The sequence below is a fragment of the Candoia aspera genome, chromosome 11 (genome assembly GCF_035149785.1).
Source record: "Candoia aspera isolate rCanAsp1 chromosome 11, rCanAsp1.hap2, whole genome shotgun sequence".
Taxonomy (NCBI): Eukaryota; Metazoa; Chordata; class Lepidosauria; order Squamata; family Boidae; genus Candoia; species Candoia aspera.
Genome location: NC_086163.1, coordinates 1,760,790 through 1,780,625, shown reverse-complemented (window position 1 = coordinate 1,780,625; position 19,836 = coordinate 1,760,790). Strand labels below are relative to the sequence as shown.

The following is a 19,836-nucleotide window of genomic DNA, read 5'->3' as shown; positions in this document are numbered from 1 at the left end:
GGTTTTTATCAGAGTCTGGCTCTAAAGCCTCGTGGCCCTGTTTCCGTGGCAGTGAGGCTGCAGGATCCGACCTTGGCTGGATAGTTCCCAGGGTCTGGGGCACCTGTTTATGACATGAATCCAAGAGCCTGGGAAGCTATACCAAGAAGCTAGTGCTAACATAAACAACTTTGAGGTTTATCTTCTCCCTGCCCCCCATTTCAAACAGAAATAAAAAACAAGCCAGCTAAACATTAGTATAACTCAAAATAAACTCTAAGCTTCTTCGTGTGAAGGAGAAAATCAAAATATGTCACTTAAACTCCTTGAAATAACAAAGGTCCTCCTCATTGCCACTACAGATACACAGTGGTCTGAACTCCTAGAGGAAAGGCAGGATGTAAATCTAATAAATAAATTGCACTAACCTGCCATTTTAAGCTTCATGGAGGAAGGATGAGCTAGCATCTATCACCTAGAACAAATGCTTGATATTTCAGATTTGTAGTTCATGCTACCTGTAGGCAGAAAAACTGTGTTCTTAAAGCTGCCAAATAAAATGGAAGTGAGAACTTCTTGCAGCTTTGCCAACAGAAACAAGGATTTTTATTTTATTTTATTTTATTTTATTTTACAACAGAAACAAGAATTATTTTATTATTTTATTTTTTATTTTATGGCTGCCTATCTTAAAACTCTTCAGCAAAGGATTGTTACCTTGTTGTGGTGCTGGAGCTTGAGCACCTCAATGATGCCGTGAGCTAAACCGTGAAGGGCCACCCAAGACAGGAAGGTCATGACAGGGAGGTCAGACTAAATGCGATCCCTGGGGAAGGTAATGGCAACCCACCCCAGTATTCTTGCCGTGAAAACTAAATGGATCAGTACAACCAGAGATATGTCGGTATACCATCGGAAGATGAGACCCCCAGGTCGGAAGATGGTCAAAATGCTACTGGGGAGGAACAGAGGATGAGTTCAGCTAGCCCCAGACATGATGATGCAGCTAGCTCAAAGCCGAAAGGACGGCTAGCGGCCGACGGCGCTGGTGGTGAACGGCAAATCCGATGTTCTAAGGATCAACACACCATTGGAACCTGGAATGTAAGATCTATGAGCCAGGGCAAATTGGATGTGGTTATGGTGAGATGTCAAGATTAAAGATAGACATTCTGGGCATCAGTGAAATGAAATGGACTGGAATGGGCCACTTCACATCAGATGACCACCAGATCTACTACTGTGGACAAGAGGACCCCAGAAGAAATGGAGTAGCCTTCATAATTAATAGTAAAGTGGCTAAAGCAGTGCTTGGATACAATCCAAAAAAATGATAGAATGATCTCAATTCGAATTCAGGGCAAGCCATCTAACATCACAGTGATCCAAATATACGCCCCAAGCACAGATGCTGAAGAAGCTGAAGTAGAGCAGTTCTATGAGGATCTGCAGCACCTGCTGGACAACACGCCTAAAAGAGAAGTTATTTTCATCACAGGAGACTGGAATGCTAACGGCAGTCAAATGACACCTGGAATTACAGGTAAGCATGGCCTGGGAGAACAAAACGAAGCAGGACATAGGCTGATAAAATTTTGCCAAGACAACTCACTCTGCATAACAAACACTCTCTTCCAACAACCTAATATTTATACATGGACTTCACCAGATGGACAACACCGAAATCAGATTGACTACATCCTTTGCAGCCAAAGGTGGCAGACATCTATACAGTCGGTAAAAACAAGACCTGGAGCTGACTGTAGTTCAGATCACGAACTTCTTCTTGCACAATTTAGGATCAGACTAAAGAGATTAGGGAAGACCCACAGATCAGCTAGATATGAGCTCACTAATATTCCTAAGGAATATGCAGTGGAGGTGAAGAATAGATTTAAGGGACTGGACTTAGTAGATAGGATCCCAGAAGAACTATGGACAGAAGTCCGCAACATTGTTCAGGAGGCGGCGACAAAATACATCCCAAAGAAAGAGAAAACCAAGAAGGCAAAATGGCTGTCTGCTGAGACACTAGAAGTAGCCCAAGAAAGAAGGAAAGCAAAAGGCAACAGTGATAGGGGGAGATATGCCCAATTAAATGCAAAATTCCAGAGGTTAGCCAGAAGAGATAAGGAATTATTTTTAACCAAGCACTGCGCGGAAGTGGAAGAAGACAAGAGAATAGGAAGGACAAGAGACCTCTTCTGGAAAATTCTGGTGTGGTCAGTGAGCTAGAGCCAGACATCCTGAAGAGTGAGGTTGAATGGGCCTTGAGAAGCATTGCTAATAACAAGGCAGCAGGAGACGATGGCATCCCAGCTGAACTGTTCAAAATCTTGCAAGATGATGCTGTCAAGGTAATGCATGCTATATGCCAGCAAATTTGGAAAACACAAGAATGGCCATCAGACTGGAAAAAATCAACTTATATCCCCATACCAAAAAAGGGAAACACTAAAGAATGTTCAAACTATCGAACAGTGGCACTCATTTCACATGCCAGTAAGGTAATGCTCAAGATCCTGCAAGGTAGACTTCAGCAATTCATGGAGCGAGAATTGCCAGATGTATAAGCTGGGTTTAGAAAAGGCAGAGGAACTAGGGACCAAATTGCCAATATCCGCTGGGTAATGGAAAAAGCCAGGGAGTTTCAGAAAAACATCTATTTCTGCTTTATTGACTATTCTAAAGCCTTTGACTGTGTGGACCATAACAAATTGTGGCAAGTTCTTAGCGGTATGGGGATAACAAGTCATTTTGTCTGCCTCCTGAAGAATCTGTATAACGACCAAGTAGCAACAGTAAGAACAGACCACGGAACAATGGACTGGTTTAAGTTTGGGAAAGGAGTACGGCAGGGCTGTATACTCTCACCCTACCTATGCAACTTGTACACAGAACACATCATGTGACATGCTGGGCTTGAGGAATCCAAGGCTGGAGTTAAAATCGCTGGAAGAAACATTAACAATCTCAGATATGCAGATGATACCACTTTGATGGCTGAAAGCGAAGAGGAACTGAGGAGCCTTATGATGAAGGTGAAAGAAGAAAGTGCAAAAGCTGGCTTGCAGCTAAATAAACCTCAAAAAAACCAAGATTATGGCAACCAGCTTGATTGATAACTGGCAAATAGAGGGAGAAAATGTAGAAGCAGTGAAAGACTTTGTATTTCTAGGTACGAAGATTACTGCGGTTCAATGGTTGCCTATTCTAACATACTCAGGTCCACAAGTAGATTCTGAATGAAAACTGATTTATTGAAAGAATAGTATGCAAATACAGAAAAAGCTGAGAATGAGTAAAAGCGCGCCAAATACAAACTAAAAACTCTCGCTCCAAACCCGATCCCGCCCCTCGCCCCGCCATAGCAACCACCCCCTCCCAGGTGTTGGTGAGCATTAGACACTGGCCTGGGAAAGTAACCTTGAACACATACAATAACCCAAACACACATTCCAGAGTAACAGTAAGGAGATTACATCCCGGCACGGCTGAAATACTCCTCCCAGCAAATGACAGACACGGATCAGGAAACTGACATGTGAAACGTTACGATGTACCCAGAACATTGAAACGATGAACATGACATACCACCCCCCTTAAAGAAATTAAACTAAGGAGCAGGCTTAGCAGGATAGGCAGCATGAAAATGGGTAACCAATACAGGAGAGTGAACATCATGGGCAGCAACCCACTCAGAATGAGGGAAGTGTTTCCAACGAACAAGGTATTGCAGGGTAGAACGAAGTCTGCGAGAATCAAGAATCTCCTTCACTTCAAAGTGCTGTTGACCATCAATCATAATGGGCGCAGGAGGTGAAGGTTGTGGATGCCAACAATCTGACTGGTGAAGAGGCTTGAGTAGGCTGCAATGAAAAACGGGGTGTAAACGTTTAAGATTATGGGGTAGGTCCAAGCGAAACGTAACAGGATTAACTTGGCCCACAATAGGAAAAGGACCCACAAACTTGGGAGCTAATTTTTTAGAGGGCTGAGGTGTCTTGATGAACTTGGTGGAGAGATAGACTTTGTCCCCAACTTTCAAAACCGGTTGTGGCGCCCGCTTTGCATCAGCGTGGCGTTTGTAAGTCGCCTGTGCATCTGCAAGTGCTTGTTGAATTTTAGGCCAGGAGTCCCCCAGATGTGAAGCCCAGTCCGTGGGGGACGATGGCAGTGAAGCCGGTTGAGGCAGCTCGGGAATAGGGATGAAGTCCCACCCAAACACAGTACGGAAAGGGACCTGCCCAGTGCTTTGATGCAGTGCGTTGTTGTAGGCGACCTCAGCAAACGGCAGGAGGTCGACCCAATTGTCTTGTTGATAGTTTACAAAAGCACGCAAATATTGCTCCAGTGTTGAATTAAGCACCTCTGTAGATCCGTTAGTCTCAGGATGCGACACAGTGGACAGCGCTTGTTTTGTGCCCACCAGTTTCATAAAAGCCCGCCAAAACTGGGAAGTAAATTGTGTCCCGCGGTCAGTCACCAAGCGGGCGGGGCATCCATGGAGCCTGTACACGTGTACTAGGAAGAGGCGGGCCAGCTGTTGGGCGGAGGGAATAGATGCGCATGGAATGAAATGGGCTTGTTTTGAGAAATAGTCTTTTACAACCCAAATCACTGTTTTCCTCTGACTTGGAGGTAAATCCACAATAAAGTCCATAGAAATTTCCTCCCGGGGACGGGAGGGACTGGCCACTGGTTGCAGTAAACCCTGAGGTTTTCCAACCTTCCGTTTGGACATTGCACACACTGGACAGGAGGCGATGTAGTTTTGACATCGCGCCTTAGCGTGGGCCACCAGAACTGGCGCCGAACCAAGTGGAGGGTCTTTACAAAACCAAAATGACCAGCCACCTTATCATCATGGGAGCGGAGCAAAATGTCTTTGCGTAAACTGTCAGGGACATAGAGACGGTCTTGCTTCCAAGCAAAACCCCGGTCAAAAGTAACAGGGTCTTTATTCGCTTGCAACCAGGTGTCAGATTTCAGCTTGGAAAGAAACTGTTGTTGCAAGTTAGAGGGAATTGGCAACCCTCCTCCCCTTGGTGAAACTGAAACAGCAGGCTGCTGCGTGCAAGTCTGGCTGCGAGTGACAGCTGCCATACTCAATTGGGGCTCTGTCCATAATGTACCCACCACGTCAGGAACAGAGCCAGAATCCTGGGGCAAGCGGGAAAGTGCATCAGCTAGAAAGTTTTTCTTTCCCGGAATAAACTTTAACTTGAAATCAAAGCGGCTGAAGAATTGCGCCCACCTAATTTGCTTTGGGCTGAGCTTTCGAAGCGCGCTGAGCACTTCAAGATTCTTGTGATCAGTCCAAACCTCGAAAGGACATGTAGCCCCCTCTAGCAAGTGGCGCCAAGTGTCCAAAGCAGCCTTAGCTGCAAAAGCCTCTTTCTCCCAAACGTGCCACCTCCTTTCCGTCTCAGAAAACTTACGGGATAGGTAAGCACAGGGCTTCAGACAACCCGACTCATCAGCTTGCAGCAGGAGTGCCCCAATAGAGAAATCTGAGGCATCCACTTGAACCACAAAAGGTTTAGTAGGATCGGGATGCTGTAGAATGGGTTCAGCAGTAAAAAGCCGTTTCAGTCTGTCAAAAGCCACTTGGCAATCGGGTGTCCATTTAAGCAACGCTCCGGGGTTTCGCTGCGAGGTATCTTTTCTGCTCTTACCACGGTGGAGTCCGGTTCCCCCTCGCTCGACTCCTCGCTCTCCATCTCTTGTAATTTTGGCTCGCTCATCGCTAGCGCTTCCCCTCACAGTAAAGTCTGGACAGGGCCTAGCGGAAAATTTTTTTGAGGATTCTCAGCTTTATGTAATGGTTGCCTATTCTAACATACTCAGGTCCACAAGTAGGTTCTGAATGAAAACTGATTTATTGAAAGAATAGTATGCAAATACAGAAAAAGCTGAGAATGAGTAAAAGCGCGCCAAATACAAACTAAAAACCCTCGCTCCAAACCGATCCCGCCCCTCGCCCCGCCATAGCAACCACTCCCTCCCAGGTGTTGATGAGCGTTAGACACTGGCCTGGGAAAGTAACCTTGAATACATACAATAACCCAAACACACATTCCAGAGTAACAGTAAGGAGATTACATCCCGGCACGGCTGAAATACTCCTCCCAGCAAATGACAGACACGGATCAGGAAACTGACATGCAAAACATTACGATGTACCCAGAACATTGAAACGATGAACATGACATGCGGATGCTGACTGCAGTCAGGAAATCAGAAGAAGCTTAATCTTTGGGAGAAGAGCAATGACAAATCTCGATAAAATAGCTAAGAGCAGAGACATCACACTGACAACAAAGGCCCGCATAGTTAAAGCAATGGTGTTCCCCGTAGTAACATATGGCTGCGAGAGCTGGACCATAAGGAAGGCTGAGCGAAGGAAGATCGATGCTTTTGAACTGTGGTGTTGCAGGAAAATTCTGAGAGTGCCTTGGACTGCAAGAAGATCAAACCAGTCCATCCTCCAGGAAATAAAGCCAGACTGCTCACTTGAGGGAATGATATTAAAGGCAAAACTGAAATACTTTGGCCCCATAATGAGAAGACAGGACACCCTGGAGAAGATGCTGATGCTGGGGAGAGTGTAGGGCAAAAGGAAGAGGGGCCGACCAAGGGCAAGATGGATGGATGATATTCTAGAGGTGATGGATTTGTCCCTGGGGGAGCTGAGGGTGTTGACGACCGACAAGAAGCTCTGGCGTGGGCTGGTCCATGAAGTCACGAGTCAGAAGCGACTAAACAAATAAACAACAACAATCTTAAAACTAGAACTCTGGACAGCTCACAACCATAATATAAAACAATATTATACAAAGAATAAAAGCAAAAAACGATAAAAACAGAAAAACCTGGCACCACCCAACTCATAACAGTCTCTTCCAACTTCAACTTTACCCTATCCCAACGTTTGGGAGAAAGCCAAGGTCCTACGTCCTGCAAGATGGCAACATTTAAGGAAAGGGACCTGGAGTGTGCCTATCCAAACTGGTGGGATGGGCAGGTACCCTTAGAGAGAGGTGGTCCTCCAAATAACCTGGCCCCATGCCTTGTAGGGCTTTAAAGGTAATTGCAGCTTGAATTGTACTTGGAAGAAAACGGAGAGCCCGTGCAGCTCACACAACAGGGGTGTAACCTAGACTAGGGAGAGGGAAGGGCTACCTGTGTAAGAAAAGACTTGTGGGGAAACAGATGAATTGGCTGTCTCTCTAGTGAAGGTGCTCATTTCCTTTAGCATTTCAGGAAAAGGTGAGCACTTCACCCTAAGAGTTACAGTTCTAAAAATTGTCAGTTAAAGAGATGCCTATGCAAAGTCATGAGTAGCCCACTTTTGCCCACCAGTCATTGAGTGAACCTGAACCCTGATGTTCTTTAAGTTCCGTTGTTTCCGGTGAGTAGAACAGAAATCACCTCGGGTGCCTTATAGAGCCAAAGAAGTGGTATCAGGAAGTCCACTGCATTGCCTCTAGTTGATTGCACCAGTGAAGATCCTGTTTGGGTGGTGGTGGTGGAGGAAACATCTGTACAGCAAGAACAATGGCTGCTGGACGTCATTGGCCAGGCCGGGTGTGTGAAAGGTTAATTGACTGGGTTGTGAGTCACGTTCAGATGAATAGGTTGGTTGTGTGCTTCTGTTTCCTCTGAAAGTACAGTGGGCATTATACCATTAAAATCCGCATACTCAAGAGTGCAGAGAGTTTGAGGCATTTGAGGGATGAGAACAAAGCTGTCATACAAGTGACCAGAGGGGGAGGCAGGGCTGTGAATCAAGCATTCTCTGGCTGTTAGTAGGCCCCAGTATCTCTTGCCCTGGCACTCTTGCTGTAGTGGGAAAGCTGTTCCTTTTTATAACTTTCCTCTTAATTCTGGCTAAAAAGTAGGGCAATCTGGTTGTCAAGATTTGTTTTTTCTAATCTTGTGTAGCAGTTTATAGGGGTAAGCAGGATTAAAATGGATTTCTTGACTTCAGATGTTTGCACCTTTCCAAAAAAGCATGAAAAAGAATAATAAATTATCAGCTGTGGAAAAATGCTTAGTGATTTCTTCCCCTTTAAATATGCACTGAACTTTCTTAGCTATTACATTTCATGATTATCAAAGTGAATAATTCTTCATTTCAGCACCTTCTTGCAATTGTAAATACCGTTCAGATATATCTCTTGTTTGTTTAATGTTTAAATGCAGTGGATTGAAATGGTTAAAATACAGTTGTTCAGAGTTTATCTCACCTGGGGCCATGGTGGCTGCAACAAAATGGTTTGTTGTTAAATTCAGAGAGGGACATTCTATTTAGATTTTTTTAAAGAAACAGTAGTTTTAAAGTGGCAGTTGCTTACTTATTTTTCTTTGCAATTAGGTGGTTGTAGATACAGCACAGATTGAAAACAAAGAAGCCTATGCACCACAAATCAGTTTAGAAGGCTCCAGAATTGTGGTTCAAGTCCCATCAACTTGGTAATTAGAATTTACTACTTAAGGAAACCCAGGAGAGCAGTGTGTGTGTGTGTGTGTGTATGAGAGAGAGAAGAAAAAAGTTAAGAAATTTTATTAAAAATCTCAGTGTGGTTGACAGTATCATCAAAACTATCATAATAACAGTAAATTGAAGGAAAAGAAATAAAGTTCAAGCCAGGCGATCAACAATTACTATGATAATAACATAGTCAAGTTTTGAATTATCTCTGGAAGCTTCACTTCACACTGGGAGCCTGTCTAACCTTAGTCAGAAGATTGTCCTGTGCCGTGATCAGAACATTAGTGATCTTAATATGGAAATACCTGATTCCCCACCTGTCTCAGGTGCCTGAAGGAAGACCCTGCAACCATGTCTCTGCTGCAGAGAAGCCTGGATCCGGAGAAAACATTAGGACTGGTAGATGTACTTTATACTGCAGTGTTTGACCTAAATCGCTGGAAAGAAGGAAGGTTGGTAGGCCTGACTAGCTGCAATTTCCACAGAACTGGCTTAATTTATGTGCCTCTGAGAAACTTGCTTTGAAGTGTTGCTTTAAAATGGGGGTGGGTGGGAGTGGTCCCAGAGAAATCCAGAGGCAAGAGGATGCAATCTCTCCATAGCAAGGGACTGATGATAGCATTCCCCAACCCCAGATCACCACATCGCTGCCCTGAGACAAAAACCAGTTCTAATGTGTTTCCTCCACAAGTTGGAACAAGTCCATGGTGCCCATGAACTCCTGAGCTGCCCCTGATAACAGGCTCAAAAAAGACAGATTGTAGTCCCCCAGGACCATGAGCCTGGGAAACTCCACTACCAGCCTAGCCATGGAGTCGAGTAGCTCAGGCAGGAATGCTGCTACCCAGCAGGGAGAGAGGTAAGCAAACAGAAATCCCAAATGATCCCTAAGACCCAACCTTGCAGGTGAGTCTCCCATCCAGCTGTGCTTGGGACAGCACCCCTAGAGGCCATCAGAGACTCCTGATAACAGCTGCCACTCCCCATATCTGCTCTGGAGTTGTGGCTAATGCCACACCCAAACCCCAGGACATTACAGAGTGGGGACGCACACACCCACGCACCCACCAATCTGGTGTCGGTGATACAGGCCAAGTGGGCCCTGTCATCCACAATCAAAGCATAGACGAGGGAGGTTTTATTGCAGGTTGACCTGGCAACAAGTAGCGGTAGTTAAGAGTCCAGAGCTACCTGGGTTCCAGAGACCAGGTCTTGGGACCAGAACATGATCATCAAGGGGCATTTGAAGAGATGAAGAAGGACAAGTGAAAACATAGTGTAAAACTATTTCAGAAATTTCATAGAGTTTATCCTTGGAATAGATGAACAGAGGCTCTGGGGTTCATAGCAAAGTTTCAAGAAGGAATCCCTGCAGGAAACACCCGTGGCTCACCCCTAATTTAGGCTAATCTGTTTGGGAATAAATTGGGGCAGATTGTCAAATTACTTAGAAATGCTAGAAGAAAATTTTAACAGTCTCTATATGTGAGGAATGAAATGGGCAGTAGAACATCATGCAGGCTTTAAGAATTGGGTGTCTTGCTTTGGCTCAGGTGTTCCTAAGGACCACCACATCTCTCCATCCGTAAGCATCTTGGCTGATACTGAGCATGTTGAAACGTTACCTGGCATCTCACAACCAAGAATGCATTTTGTCCAGCCAGGCGTTTATGGCCTCATAATAAACAAGTGGTTGTGTTGTTTTGTATTGTTTTATTTTGGGAGTTTTTTTGGGCAATATGAGCACTCAGAAAGGTCCCTGTCTGTAGCCCTTTCAACTGGGTCAAGTGCTGCTATCAAATTCCTTGGTGCTCTACAAGAAAACAGGCACACCCACCACTTGCCTCGTTGGTGCTCCTGGCTCCACAGGGTTGCTCTAGGCTTGCCACTCACTCGCTGCTCGCTGCCCGAACCTCAGAGCTGCTCCAGGCTCCTCCTGTGCCCAAACTCATGAACTATGGAGTTGAAATACCCCTAGACCGCCCTTGCTTGGTAAGAGGGGAGTAGAAAGAGGGGGTCTTAAGTTGTTAAATCGGCACCACCCTCAGCCCAACAACCGGCATCGGCCGCCAGTTGCCATCTTGGATCTACCAAACTATTTTGTGAATAGCTTTTATTTTCCTAAACTGATTTTTATGTGTTTTGTTCATTCCTGAAAAACTTAATTGCATCTCTGATCTAATTTTTGCAGAACTATTTTCTAAGTAATTTCTAACCTAAACTAGGTTCTTTTTATTTACACAGGGAGCAAGCATTGCCCTATATTCAGATCCAGCTCCAACGTGAGATCTCTGACTTTGGGGGTCACACTGACTTACCATCTGGAAATGGCGGTAAAGCAACAGGTGGTTTGCAGAAGACTTTCTCAAAGCTGACATCGCGATTTACCAAAAAAACTTCTTGTACAAGTTCAAACAACAGTGGAAGTTACTCCATCCCTAATATACCTTCTAAAACCCTTTTTATAGCTAACAACTCAGAGGAGAAAGCAAAACTACCAAGCAACATGGATGCTCGACTGCAAAGCATTTTGAACCTTGGCAACTTTCCGAGGGCTCTTGAGCCTGCCCAGCTGATGCAGAGCTCAAACCATCATGGAGTCAATGGGCTCCTTGAAAGGCAGGAGGGGGGCATAATAGAAGATGGTAAGGATGCCAAAGGCATGAATTTACCAACTGACCAGGAAATGCAGGAGGTCATTGATTTCCTTTCGGGTTTCAACATGGGCAAGTCCCAACAGACTTCTCCGTTGATGAGAAGAAGGACCTCGGTTGCCTCCTCTTCTGCTGCAGCAGAACAGAAACCAGCTGCTGTGCAGCTGCCGCCACCACAGTCTTCATCTCACACCCCACTACACCATCTCCAGCCAAGGCTGCCCCAGCAGCCCCATGCCCAGAAACCCCAGCAGCAGCAGCAGCAGCACTATCAGCCCTTGCGCCAGCCCATCGGGACACAGCAGCGCCCGCCCAGTAAGTGGCCGGCTGGTTCCAGTCAGCCATCAGGCCAGACAGTTGGGCCCGGGCTGTCCCCTCTGCCTCAGTGGAGCAGCCATGCCTTTTCTGATCTGAGCTCTGACTTATACAGCCTGGGCCTTGTGAACAGCTACATGGATACCATGATGTCAGAGATGCTGGGGCAGAAACCTCAAGGGCCTAGAAACAACACGTGGCCAAATCGTGACCAAAGTGATGGAATCTTTGGGGTGCTGGGAGAATTTCTGCCTTTTGACCCTGCAGGTGTGTTCAGCTAATCAGTACATTGTTTTACAGCATATTAGTTAAGTAACATCCAGGTGTCTTTTGAAAGCTGTTGATCACTAGAACTTGAGAGCAGCCAGAGAAATGGTCACATATTCTGAAGTGGATAAAAAGAAAAGAGAACCAGAGTGATTTACTGACTGGAATTAGTAGAAAGCTCTAGGTGTAATCCAAAATTAATCCACTGTTAAAATATTATTTTTACTATTTCCAGCCCAACAGAATGTTGGATAAAATAATGCAAAGGGGATTTGGATTGTAATGTAAAGGACAGTGCTTAAAACGGAGCTGAATGGGACCAATGTATTCTGTGGGAAAGAAGCCATAAAAGAAAGATTATTAAAAAATAGTAGTCACTAACCGGCTTCTCATGTGTGTCCATGGATGCATGCACACACGGAGGGGTGGCTTGCTAAGCAGAAAGAATTAAATGAAGGGATAATTGGGGTAGAATAGCTGGCTGATAGAGATTTGTTTTCTTCCACCCAGTTGGCTCAGATCCAGAGTTTGCCCGCTATGTGGCCGGAGTCAGCCAGGCCATGCAGCAGAAAAGGCAGGCACAGCACTTCCGCCGCCCCAGCAATGCACGTGGCAACTGGTCTCATCCTGACGACCTCCACAGGACCTGGCCCTTCCCAGATTATTTCACAGATGGGTAAGGGGCCTTTGTAGCGCTTTTCTGAACATTGCACCGTGAAGACTATTATAGATATTAAGTAATTTGGTTTTAATTGATTTTTTTAGGCTGTTTTGTTGATCCAATACATTTCATTTTGTAGTTTAAATATTTATGCCATACTTCTGTTAGGTTCAGAATGGCAGATACGGATAAATAATGCCTGTATCTTTCCTTTTTTTTTTTTTAATAAGAATGTTATTAAGTTTCAAGCAAAGATAAAAGCTACAGAAAAACAAAAAATTTTCAAAATTACAAAAAGAGGTGACTTCCGACTTTTAACAGCAAGGAAATACAAAAATTTTCCATAATAAATCCCTTACTCTGTATGAAACCAAAATCACATTATTTCTATAAATCATCCCATTGGCACATTATAAAAATCACTAAGTACAGTTGCTCCCTCCCCTTATATTAAAATAAATAAATAAATAAATAAACACACACACACACACACACACACATATATACATACCTCCTAATCAACTTCCCCCCCAAAGATGACATTGATTTAATTATTTCCTTCCTACTACTATTCTCTACATTCCTGTCTACTATAATGAAGATCAAACTAAAAAACATATAAATCATTTGCCATTGTACTTGATAATACAACATTAATAACCTTAATCATATTAAACCCAAAACCAGACATTTATTATTATTTTTCTTATTATACCTTAATAATCTTAATCCAAATTGTTAAATGAAATTAGCCAAACCCTAAAAGCCATCCAGATAAATATTCTTCGATCCTTATCCCACTTCAAAATAAACCAGAGCATTTACATATCCCCACAAGGTACACAGAGCCTTTTTCTTAAAAAAATCGAACAGCCCAACTGCCCCCCTCAAAAACTCCGACTTCTCCTCAAGAGACCTCCCATACATAATAACCCTTCTTTTCCATAGCTTTCTATCAGAAGATCAATTTCACTTATGGCTTGCAACTTGATCTCTATCTTTAATTTCTTCAACTCAACTATCCGATCTTCATCCAACATTTCAACAGAAGTCCCGATCTCACTCTTAGAAGAGACATTTCTGTCGCTGTTAAATTCCTCAGTTTCATCCACGACATCCCCAACCAGATGACACATTTTAGACTTCATATTTTCCACAATGTCCTGAATACCTTGCATAAAAACTTGGTAAGAGTCAGAAAGAATCTCTTTAAAATCTTGGTGGAAGTCAGAGAAAGTCTGTTTAAAATCCTCCATGTCTCAAGCAGTAGATTATGGTGCCCCCTAGGAACTTAACCAGCGAAAGTCAAAGATATAAAGGATTCCGGAATGTGTTTACACAAGTGAAAGTGAGATATGTAGACAGTCCCCCAGGGAAAGTAGAAGCAGAAAACTGAAAGTTCAAAACAGCCAATTCAACATGTAGGAAAATGCTAATATCTTCAAATTTAGTACAAAGATAGTAACAGGGAAACAATTATTTACTCTCAGTCCTCCTTAATATTTGGATGGAAAATGAAGTCCAACACTTAAAATATTTTTTTAAAATTAATCCCAAAAATAACAATAAGCACCAAGAGAACCCACTTCTCCTTGCTGTAGAAAGCCTCTCTTAGGGTACGCGTACTTATATACATATTGGGTGATTTAGAAATGGGGTGGCCGGTTTTAGTGTGCCTTTAAGGCTACAGCGCGGCTTGGAAATGGTGACGTCCCGGCCTCCTGGCTGCTCTTACCAGTCAAGCACGAATGCTGTGATCTTCTGGCTGCAAGCAGCCATCCAGAGGACAAATGGGATGATTCTAGGTGTTTTCCTTTTTTCTGGAAAAACACTCCTGGGCTTCAGGAAAAACCTGCCTGAGCGCTAAAAAACTGCTGTGTTGTCAGTTCTGCCCACTGAGCCCGCGGGCACAGCTGTTCAGTCCATGTCCCCACCGGAAGTCCCTGTATCTTTCCTTTTAAGAGGATGTGCTCAGAATATTTAGCTAAGAGTAATTCCAAATGCAGGAACTTAAGAAGGTACACAATAAATCCTGTATCCTTGTAAGTTTGTTTCTCAATGTAGTGATTTTGAAAATGGTCCCATGAGATCTTGCCCTATCAACATTGACTCTGAATATGGAATGTAAGAATGTAACCCTATCCCCAACTCTCATCGTGCCTTGCTCCTCCTTCCTAGGGAGATGGCCAGTAGCTGGTCAGGGACGCAAGGGGACTCTGCAAGCTCCAGCGATGAGACCTCCTCAGCCAATGGAGACAGCTTGTTTTCCATGTTCTCAGGGCCTGACATTGTGGCTGCTGTCAAACAAAGGAGGTACGTGGGAGAAGGAACCTTTTTTTTTTTGCGTATCTTGCCTTATTTTTTTCTCTTGTCCTAGCAGGAGTCACAGAAGAAGCTCTGTCTGGAAATTCAGATATTTCTCCTTTCACTTTCTGACCACACCTATGTTTACCCCCGTGTGGTGCTGCCTCAACATAGAGTTGGGGGTGGGGGCTCAGAGACAGGATGCAGATAGGTCGATGATGCATATGAGGCGCCCCTGGTTCTGCTGAGTAAGGATAATTGCTGTAAAGTAAGTATGAAAAGAGTGCCTGTGCTGGGATGTCTCACCTGCCCAGGTAACAAAAGAATGAGAGCTGGTGTGAGGTGGGTGAGGCTAAAATCTTGTGTCAGAGCCAGTAAGTGTGATCACACAGCAGCTGGAAGCATCCCAAGGATAACCCAAAGATGTGGTTTTGCGTGGCATTTTGCATCTTAGCTGAGACATCAAGCAGTTCGTTGCTGAACACACCTGATCTAGATGAACTCTTGGCCTGGGGCAGCAGGTTAGATATGACAGGGGGAGCGATTATAACCTCCCCCCGTTATCCCAGAAGAGCATTAGGGTGCTGATCGATACAGTGCTGAAATCCAGTTCTCAGAGCACTCCGTATAGATTGCCCTAAGAGCAGTGGATCAGCACTTCACAGTTGATGTCAGAGGGAATCCTTGGTCCTGGCATGTTTGTGGGCGTTGCGCCCTCTTTCAGTTTCACTATGGAATCACTGAATACAGGATTGCATAGATAAACAGTATTTTCCCCAAGACTTACCATTAAACTATCGTGACATTTTCCCTTCATTGGAATGAATATGTATAAATCGACATTTTTATTTTTCGTTTTTGTAGGAAACACAGCAGTGGGGAACAAGACACAAGCACACTTCCTTCACCACCACTCCTTTCCACAGTGGATGATCACAACCAGGCAAGTCTTGAATTGAACCGAATTTTATGCTTTTCCAAGAGGCTAATAACAGAAGGCATGTGTTTAGTGGGCTTGCAGGTCACTTTTAAAAAGCAGTATCTTGAGAAAAACAGAGACTCAAATTGAGCCGCTTTCTTAAACAAGCTTCCTGGATAAAAGACTGATGACACCACATTCCCTTTGAGTGGAATGGAATTATTCGAGGTTGCTTATGTCGTTTTTGACAGCTTCACTCTGAGTCAAATCTACAATCATTTCTTTAGGGGATTTCAGTGAGTTGCTCCTCTTTGTTTTTCCATAGTCAGGTTTTGGGGTTGGCAAGAAAATTGGGTGGGGGGCTTATATTGGCTTACACTATTAGAAAACCTTGATCCCAACAAAATATCCAGCAACATGACAGGTTGTGTGCATTTTCTCACACAGCTAGAGAAGGCAAAAAAGATGGAACTTAGTGGCAGAAATGGGATAAGGCTCAGTTGGATAGCAGTAACTAAGGGGAGGGGTGAGCATGAGCAGAAGTCCTAATATTCCATCTCTTTTTTAAAACTTCTTCCTGCCTGTCCCAGAAACCCTTGACTCCATGTGTACACATAATGGCTGACCTAGGTGCACTTCTGCAAGCAGCCAGTTCTGTGCTCCATCCGGGAGAAGGCGAGATGGCAGGACTAATATGAAAAGATCTTACAAGACAGTATTGGGTTACATGGGACAAAGATTGCTAAGGACTTGCATACTAGGGTTTTCAGGACAGGTTTATTTTATTTGCTGTTAGTATTTCATACTTACTTTTTTTCCATAAGTGCATAAACCTGTACTCATATCTGTACAAAAATGATCAAAGAAGCCAGTAAACAGTTAATTGCATTAACAGTCATGTGAAAGGCCATGTTAAGAGCTGCCTTTAAGACCCCTTGTAAGGCCAAAAGAATTTGGGCGATTGGGGGAGGTGTGAAGTCGTTTTCTTGTGTAATTGTCATTTATCCCTGGGTTGGGGACAAAGTTTGCTGAGGTCTCCAAGGGGGGCCTACAGGAAGGAAGCTCAGCTGTCCTCCTTGCTCTTGCAGGACAATAAAACCAAAACTTGGCCCCCGAAGGCTCCTTGGCAGCACACGCAGCCAGGCCAGAATATGTCTTTGTATCAGCTAAGCAGCCCTGCCAGCCACTGGAGCGACACCATGCAGATTCTGCCGTCTCCCGTTTGGTCAGCTGCCAGCGACTGCGCTCCGTCAACAGGGATGGCCTCCCCTTTTGCCTACGCGCAGCAACCACAGCAGTCGCCACCGCTGCCCCTGTCTCAGCACAAGCAGGTGAACAAGGGCTTTAAACCTTTTCCAGGCAAGCACGAACGCAGGCCATCCTACATGCATCAGTACTGACGTTCCTTCTCCTCCTCCTCCTCCTCCTCCTCACGAGGGAGGGAGGCCGCAGGGGACCAAAGTCTCCGGTATGGTGCATGCTTGCTTTCCCAGCTGTGCGGTGGGGGCTGTCTGCTGGGTGTTCAGGGGGCGACCATTTCTGGTGGCGATCCTCTCGTTCTTTACACCCGATGTCTACGCAACAGCCCTAAACTGTGACCCTCTCAAAGCATATGGACTCCCCTGTTAAAAAACGGTGACACTCTTACCACAGAAAACACTGTATTTTATAGCTATTTTTTCATATAGATTTATAGTTACCATTTCTTGCTAAAACAGATTTGAGTATTTTTAAGCCAATTTAGCAGTTTTGCTCAACACTCATTTTCTTCAGATTTCTAATTGACAAAATTATAAAGTCTTCGCTCTGACTTTAGCAGGCTGTGATAGCTTTTTTAATGCAGTAGTTGTTAGTGCCGCACAAACTCTTTGAAACAGGAGTGGGGCAAAACAACAACAACAGCAAAACAACAACAACTGAAAATCTGATTCTTTCCGGTTATTTGGTCTGTGCAAAACAACTGGAACCGCTCTGGTTCTGTGAAAAGTCATCTGGCCAATCAGCGAGCACAGTTCACCTCCCAAAGTCTTTTGGTGGGTGCTGTTTGCGACACTACACTTGATACTTTTGCATTTGGCCAAAGGCATTATCCATGCAGTGCTCCTTAAATGTTTGAAAGGATAGTTAAGACTACTTGCAAATGTAAGTCTTATTCCAATGCTAGACTTAGTGTGTAAAAACATGAGCTGGCTCAGAAGAGAGAGAACTTAAAACACTATTTTTCGTAGTGCTAAGGATTCAAATAAACTACTTTCAGTCAATATGTGCCATTACATAAATGAACCTGTGGAATTAGAGATATCTTCCAACCAAAGTGGATCTGGGGAATGACTGGTGCTTCAATTGGAAAAAAAGGTAAATATGTATAGCGATCCCATTGTATATTAATTGAAGTGAGAGAAGTCTTTATAAAAACCTATTTAAATTTTCATATTTCATCTTTGAAAGAGTAATTATAAATCACAATATTTTCTGGTATAAAGGTTTTTGACAGTATTAATATTATTTTTATATTTTCTTAATTCATATCATTCTAATACATTGACAAGTAAAATGGGTTATTAGTTATAAATACATATAGTTTTTGATGAAGATAAAAGCACATTTAAGTTCCCATTTTCTACAAACTTACATGTGTATATTAAAGATACCAAATTATATATAAATATATATAAATACAATGAAAAACACTAAATGTTGGGGTGGATAGTGTTAAGGCCCATCCACCTTCTGCTTGTGTGCCGACTGGCCATCTTGGCGGGCCTAAAATGTTACTCTTTGTGCTGGTTAAGGATGCCAATGTTGCCTGTATTTATGATATTGTCACCTTGTCTCCTGAAATCTCATCCTTACCATGTTTACAGAATTGTTTGCTGTGCATAACTTTACAGTCATGTGCTTTGCACAATCAGTGTGGCTTTTGTCTGTACATTGTTAATGTTCTGTACTTTCTGCTAAAATGTTGGTGAATTTAAAAAGTGGTTTTGAGTCTCCTCAAGTATACCATTGAAAACTTGCATTGGACCTTAAAATTGATTGCAGTTGTATGCCACAAGGCTTTAAGTCAAAGTACAGATATATGTTGTGTTGAAATTCCCTATAGAGCATTTAAGCTGCTGTTGCGGTTGAGTGACAAATGCATCCATTGGCAATTTCTAAAATTGAACTTAAATAGTAGAAATGCAGGTGAATCATTTTTTTGTCTGGTAGGTGCTACATCATCCACTGCTTCCAGTTATTCTGAACACTTGTAATTTTCCCAAATATTGGCAAGTAAGGTTTCACACCGCCAAGGGGCATGGTGCTTAGTCAGTTTATCTTTAATGCAGTACTTCTGTGAATAGCTAATCCTTTGGAACTGGAATTGTACATTTTGTTTTTAATTTTGAAGCACCTGTAAGTAAAAACAACCCTATTTGCTTTATTAAAGATACACCTTTAATAATAGGTTATATCATGTTAAAGTAAGATATATCCAAAAGATGATGAGCACAATTATGTTGAAAGTTATTCTCCTGCTGTGGCTGGAGAGAATCATTGGCTGGGCTCCTCCTTATTCCAGAAGACAGGAACAATTTTTGGGTGCCCGAGGCAGGAATAGAGGGCTGCCTCCCAGCTAGTTGGTAGTAAGTGGCCTGCTGCAAGAGCTCCCTGCTAATCTGTCCTCCAGCCTTTCCTTTTTTGTTAAGTATTTTGATTTTTTGATTGCAATGCCCTCTAAAAAGTTTGAAAATCCTATACTCTCCTTGGATACTTCAGGAGAGACCTCAGATGGGTGGGTCCATAATTTTGGGGGCTTGGTCTTCAAGCAGCCATCTCTCCAGGAGGCCCAGTCACCTGCCAGGCAGCATTCTCTCCTCTCATCCCAGTGGTCCTCCTTGGAAATCACAGTGCTGATTCCTGAGGAACAGTGGGATCATCCTTGATCCCTTGCCCTATGAAGGAAAGGTGTCCCTGACACAGACCAAAGGGTGGGGGATGTTTCTTTAGACAAGGAGCATTGAGCAGCCAGGGAATGGCTCTGACTCCCGCCCTGGGTCTGTTTCTCTGCTTCTAGATAGGTAGGAAGGGAGGGAGAGCTTGCAAAGGAGCAGGCTTCCACAGATACCACAAGGCTTTTGTCCCAATTCAGTTTCTCATTGCTTGACCAGAAATTTTTATAAGATCCTCATTTCCAAAGGACCCTAATCCCAGCCCTCAACTAAACTATTACTGAACCTGATGGCTGAAGCCTTCCCAG

General features: G+C 43.8%; 1 protein-coding gene across 1 annotated transcript in view; it reads left to right on the top strand.

Annotated features, from left to right (window-relative positions):
• Positions 1 to 18,777, top strand: part of GARRE1 (granule associated Rac and RHOG effector 1) — a 107,556-nt gene extending 88,779 nt beyond the window's left edge. Inside the window, exons 8-14 of the mRNA XM_063313018.1 lie at positions 8,360 to 8,457; positions 8,803 to 8,928; positions 10,721 to 11,712; positions 12,223 to 12,388; positions 14,552 to 14,686; positions 15,542 to 15,620; positions 16,685 to 18,777. Coding sequence (XP_063169088.1) covers positions 8,360 to 8,457; positions 8,803 to 8,928; positions 10,721 to 11,712; positions 12,223 to 12,388; positions 14,552 to 14,686; positions 15,542 to 15,620; positions 16,685 to 16,996 — 1,908 coding nt within the window. The 3' untranslated portion in view covers positions 16,997 to 18,777. The remainder of the gene's footprint in view (positions 1 to 8,359; positions 8,458 to 8,802; positions 8,929 to 10,720; positions 11,713 to 12,222; positions 12,389 to 14,551; positions 14,687 to 15,541; positions 15,621 to 16,684) is intronic.
• The last annotated feature ends 1,059 nt before the right edge of the window (positions 18,778 to 19,836 follow it).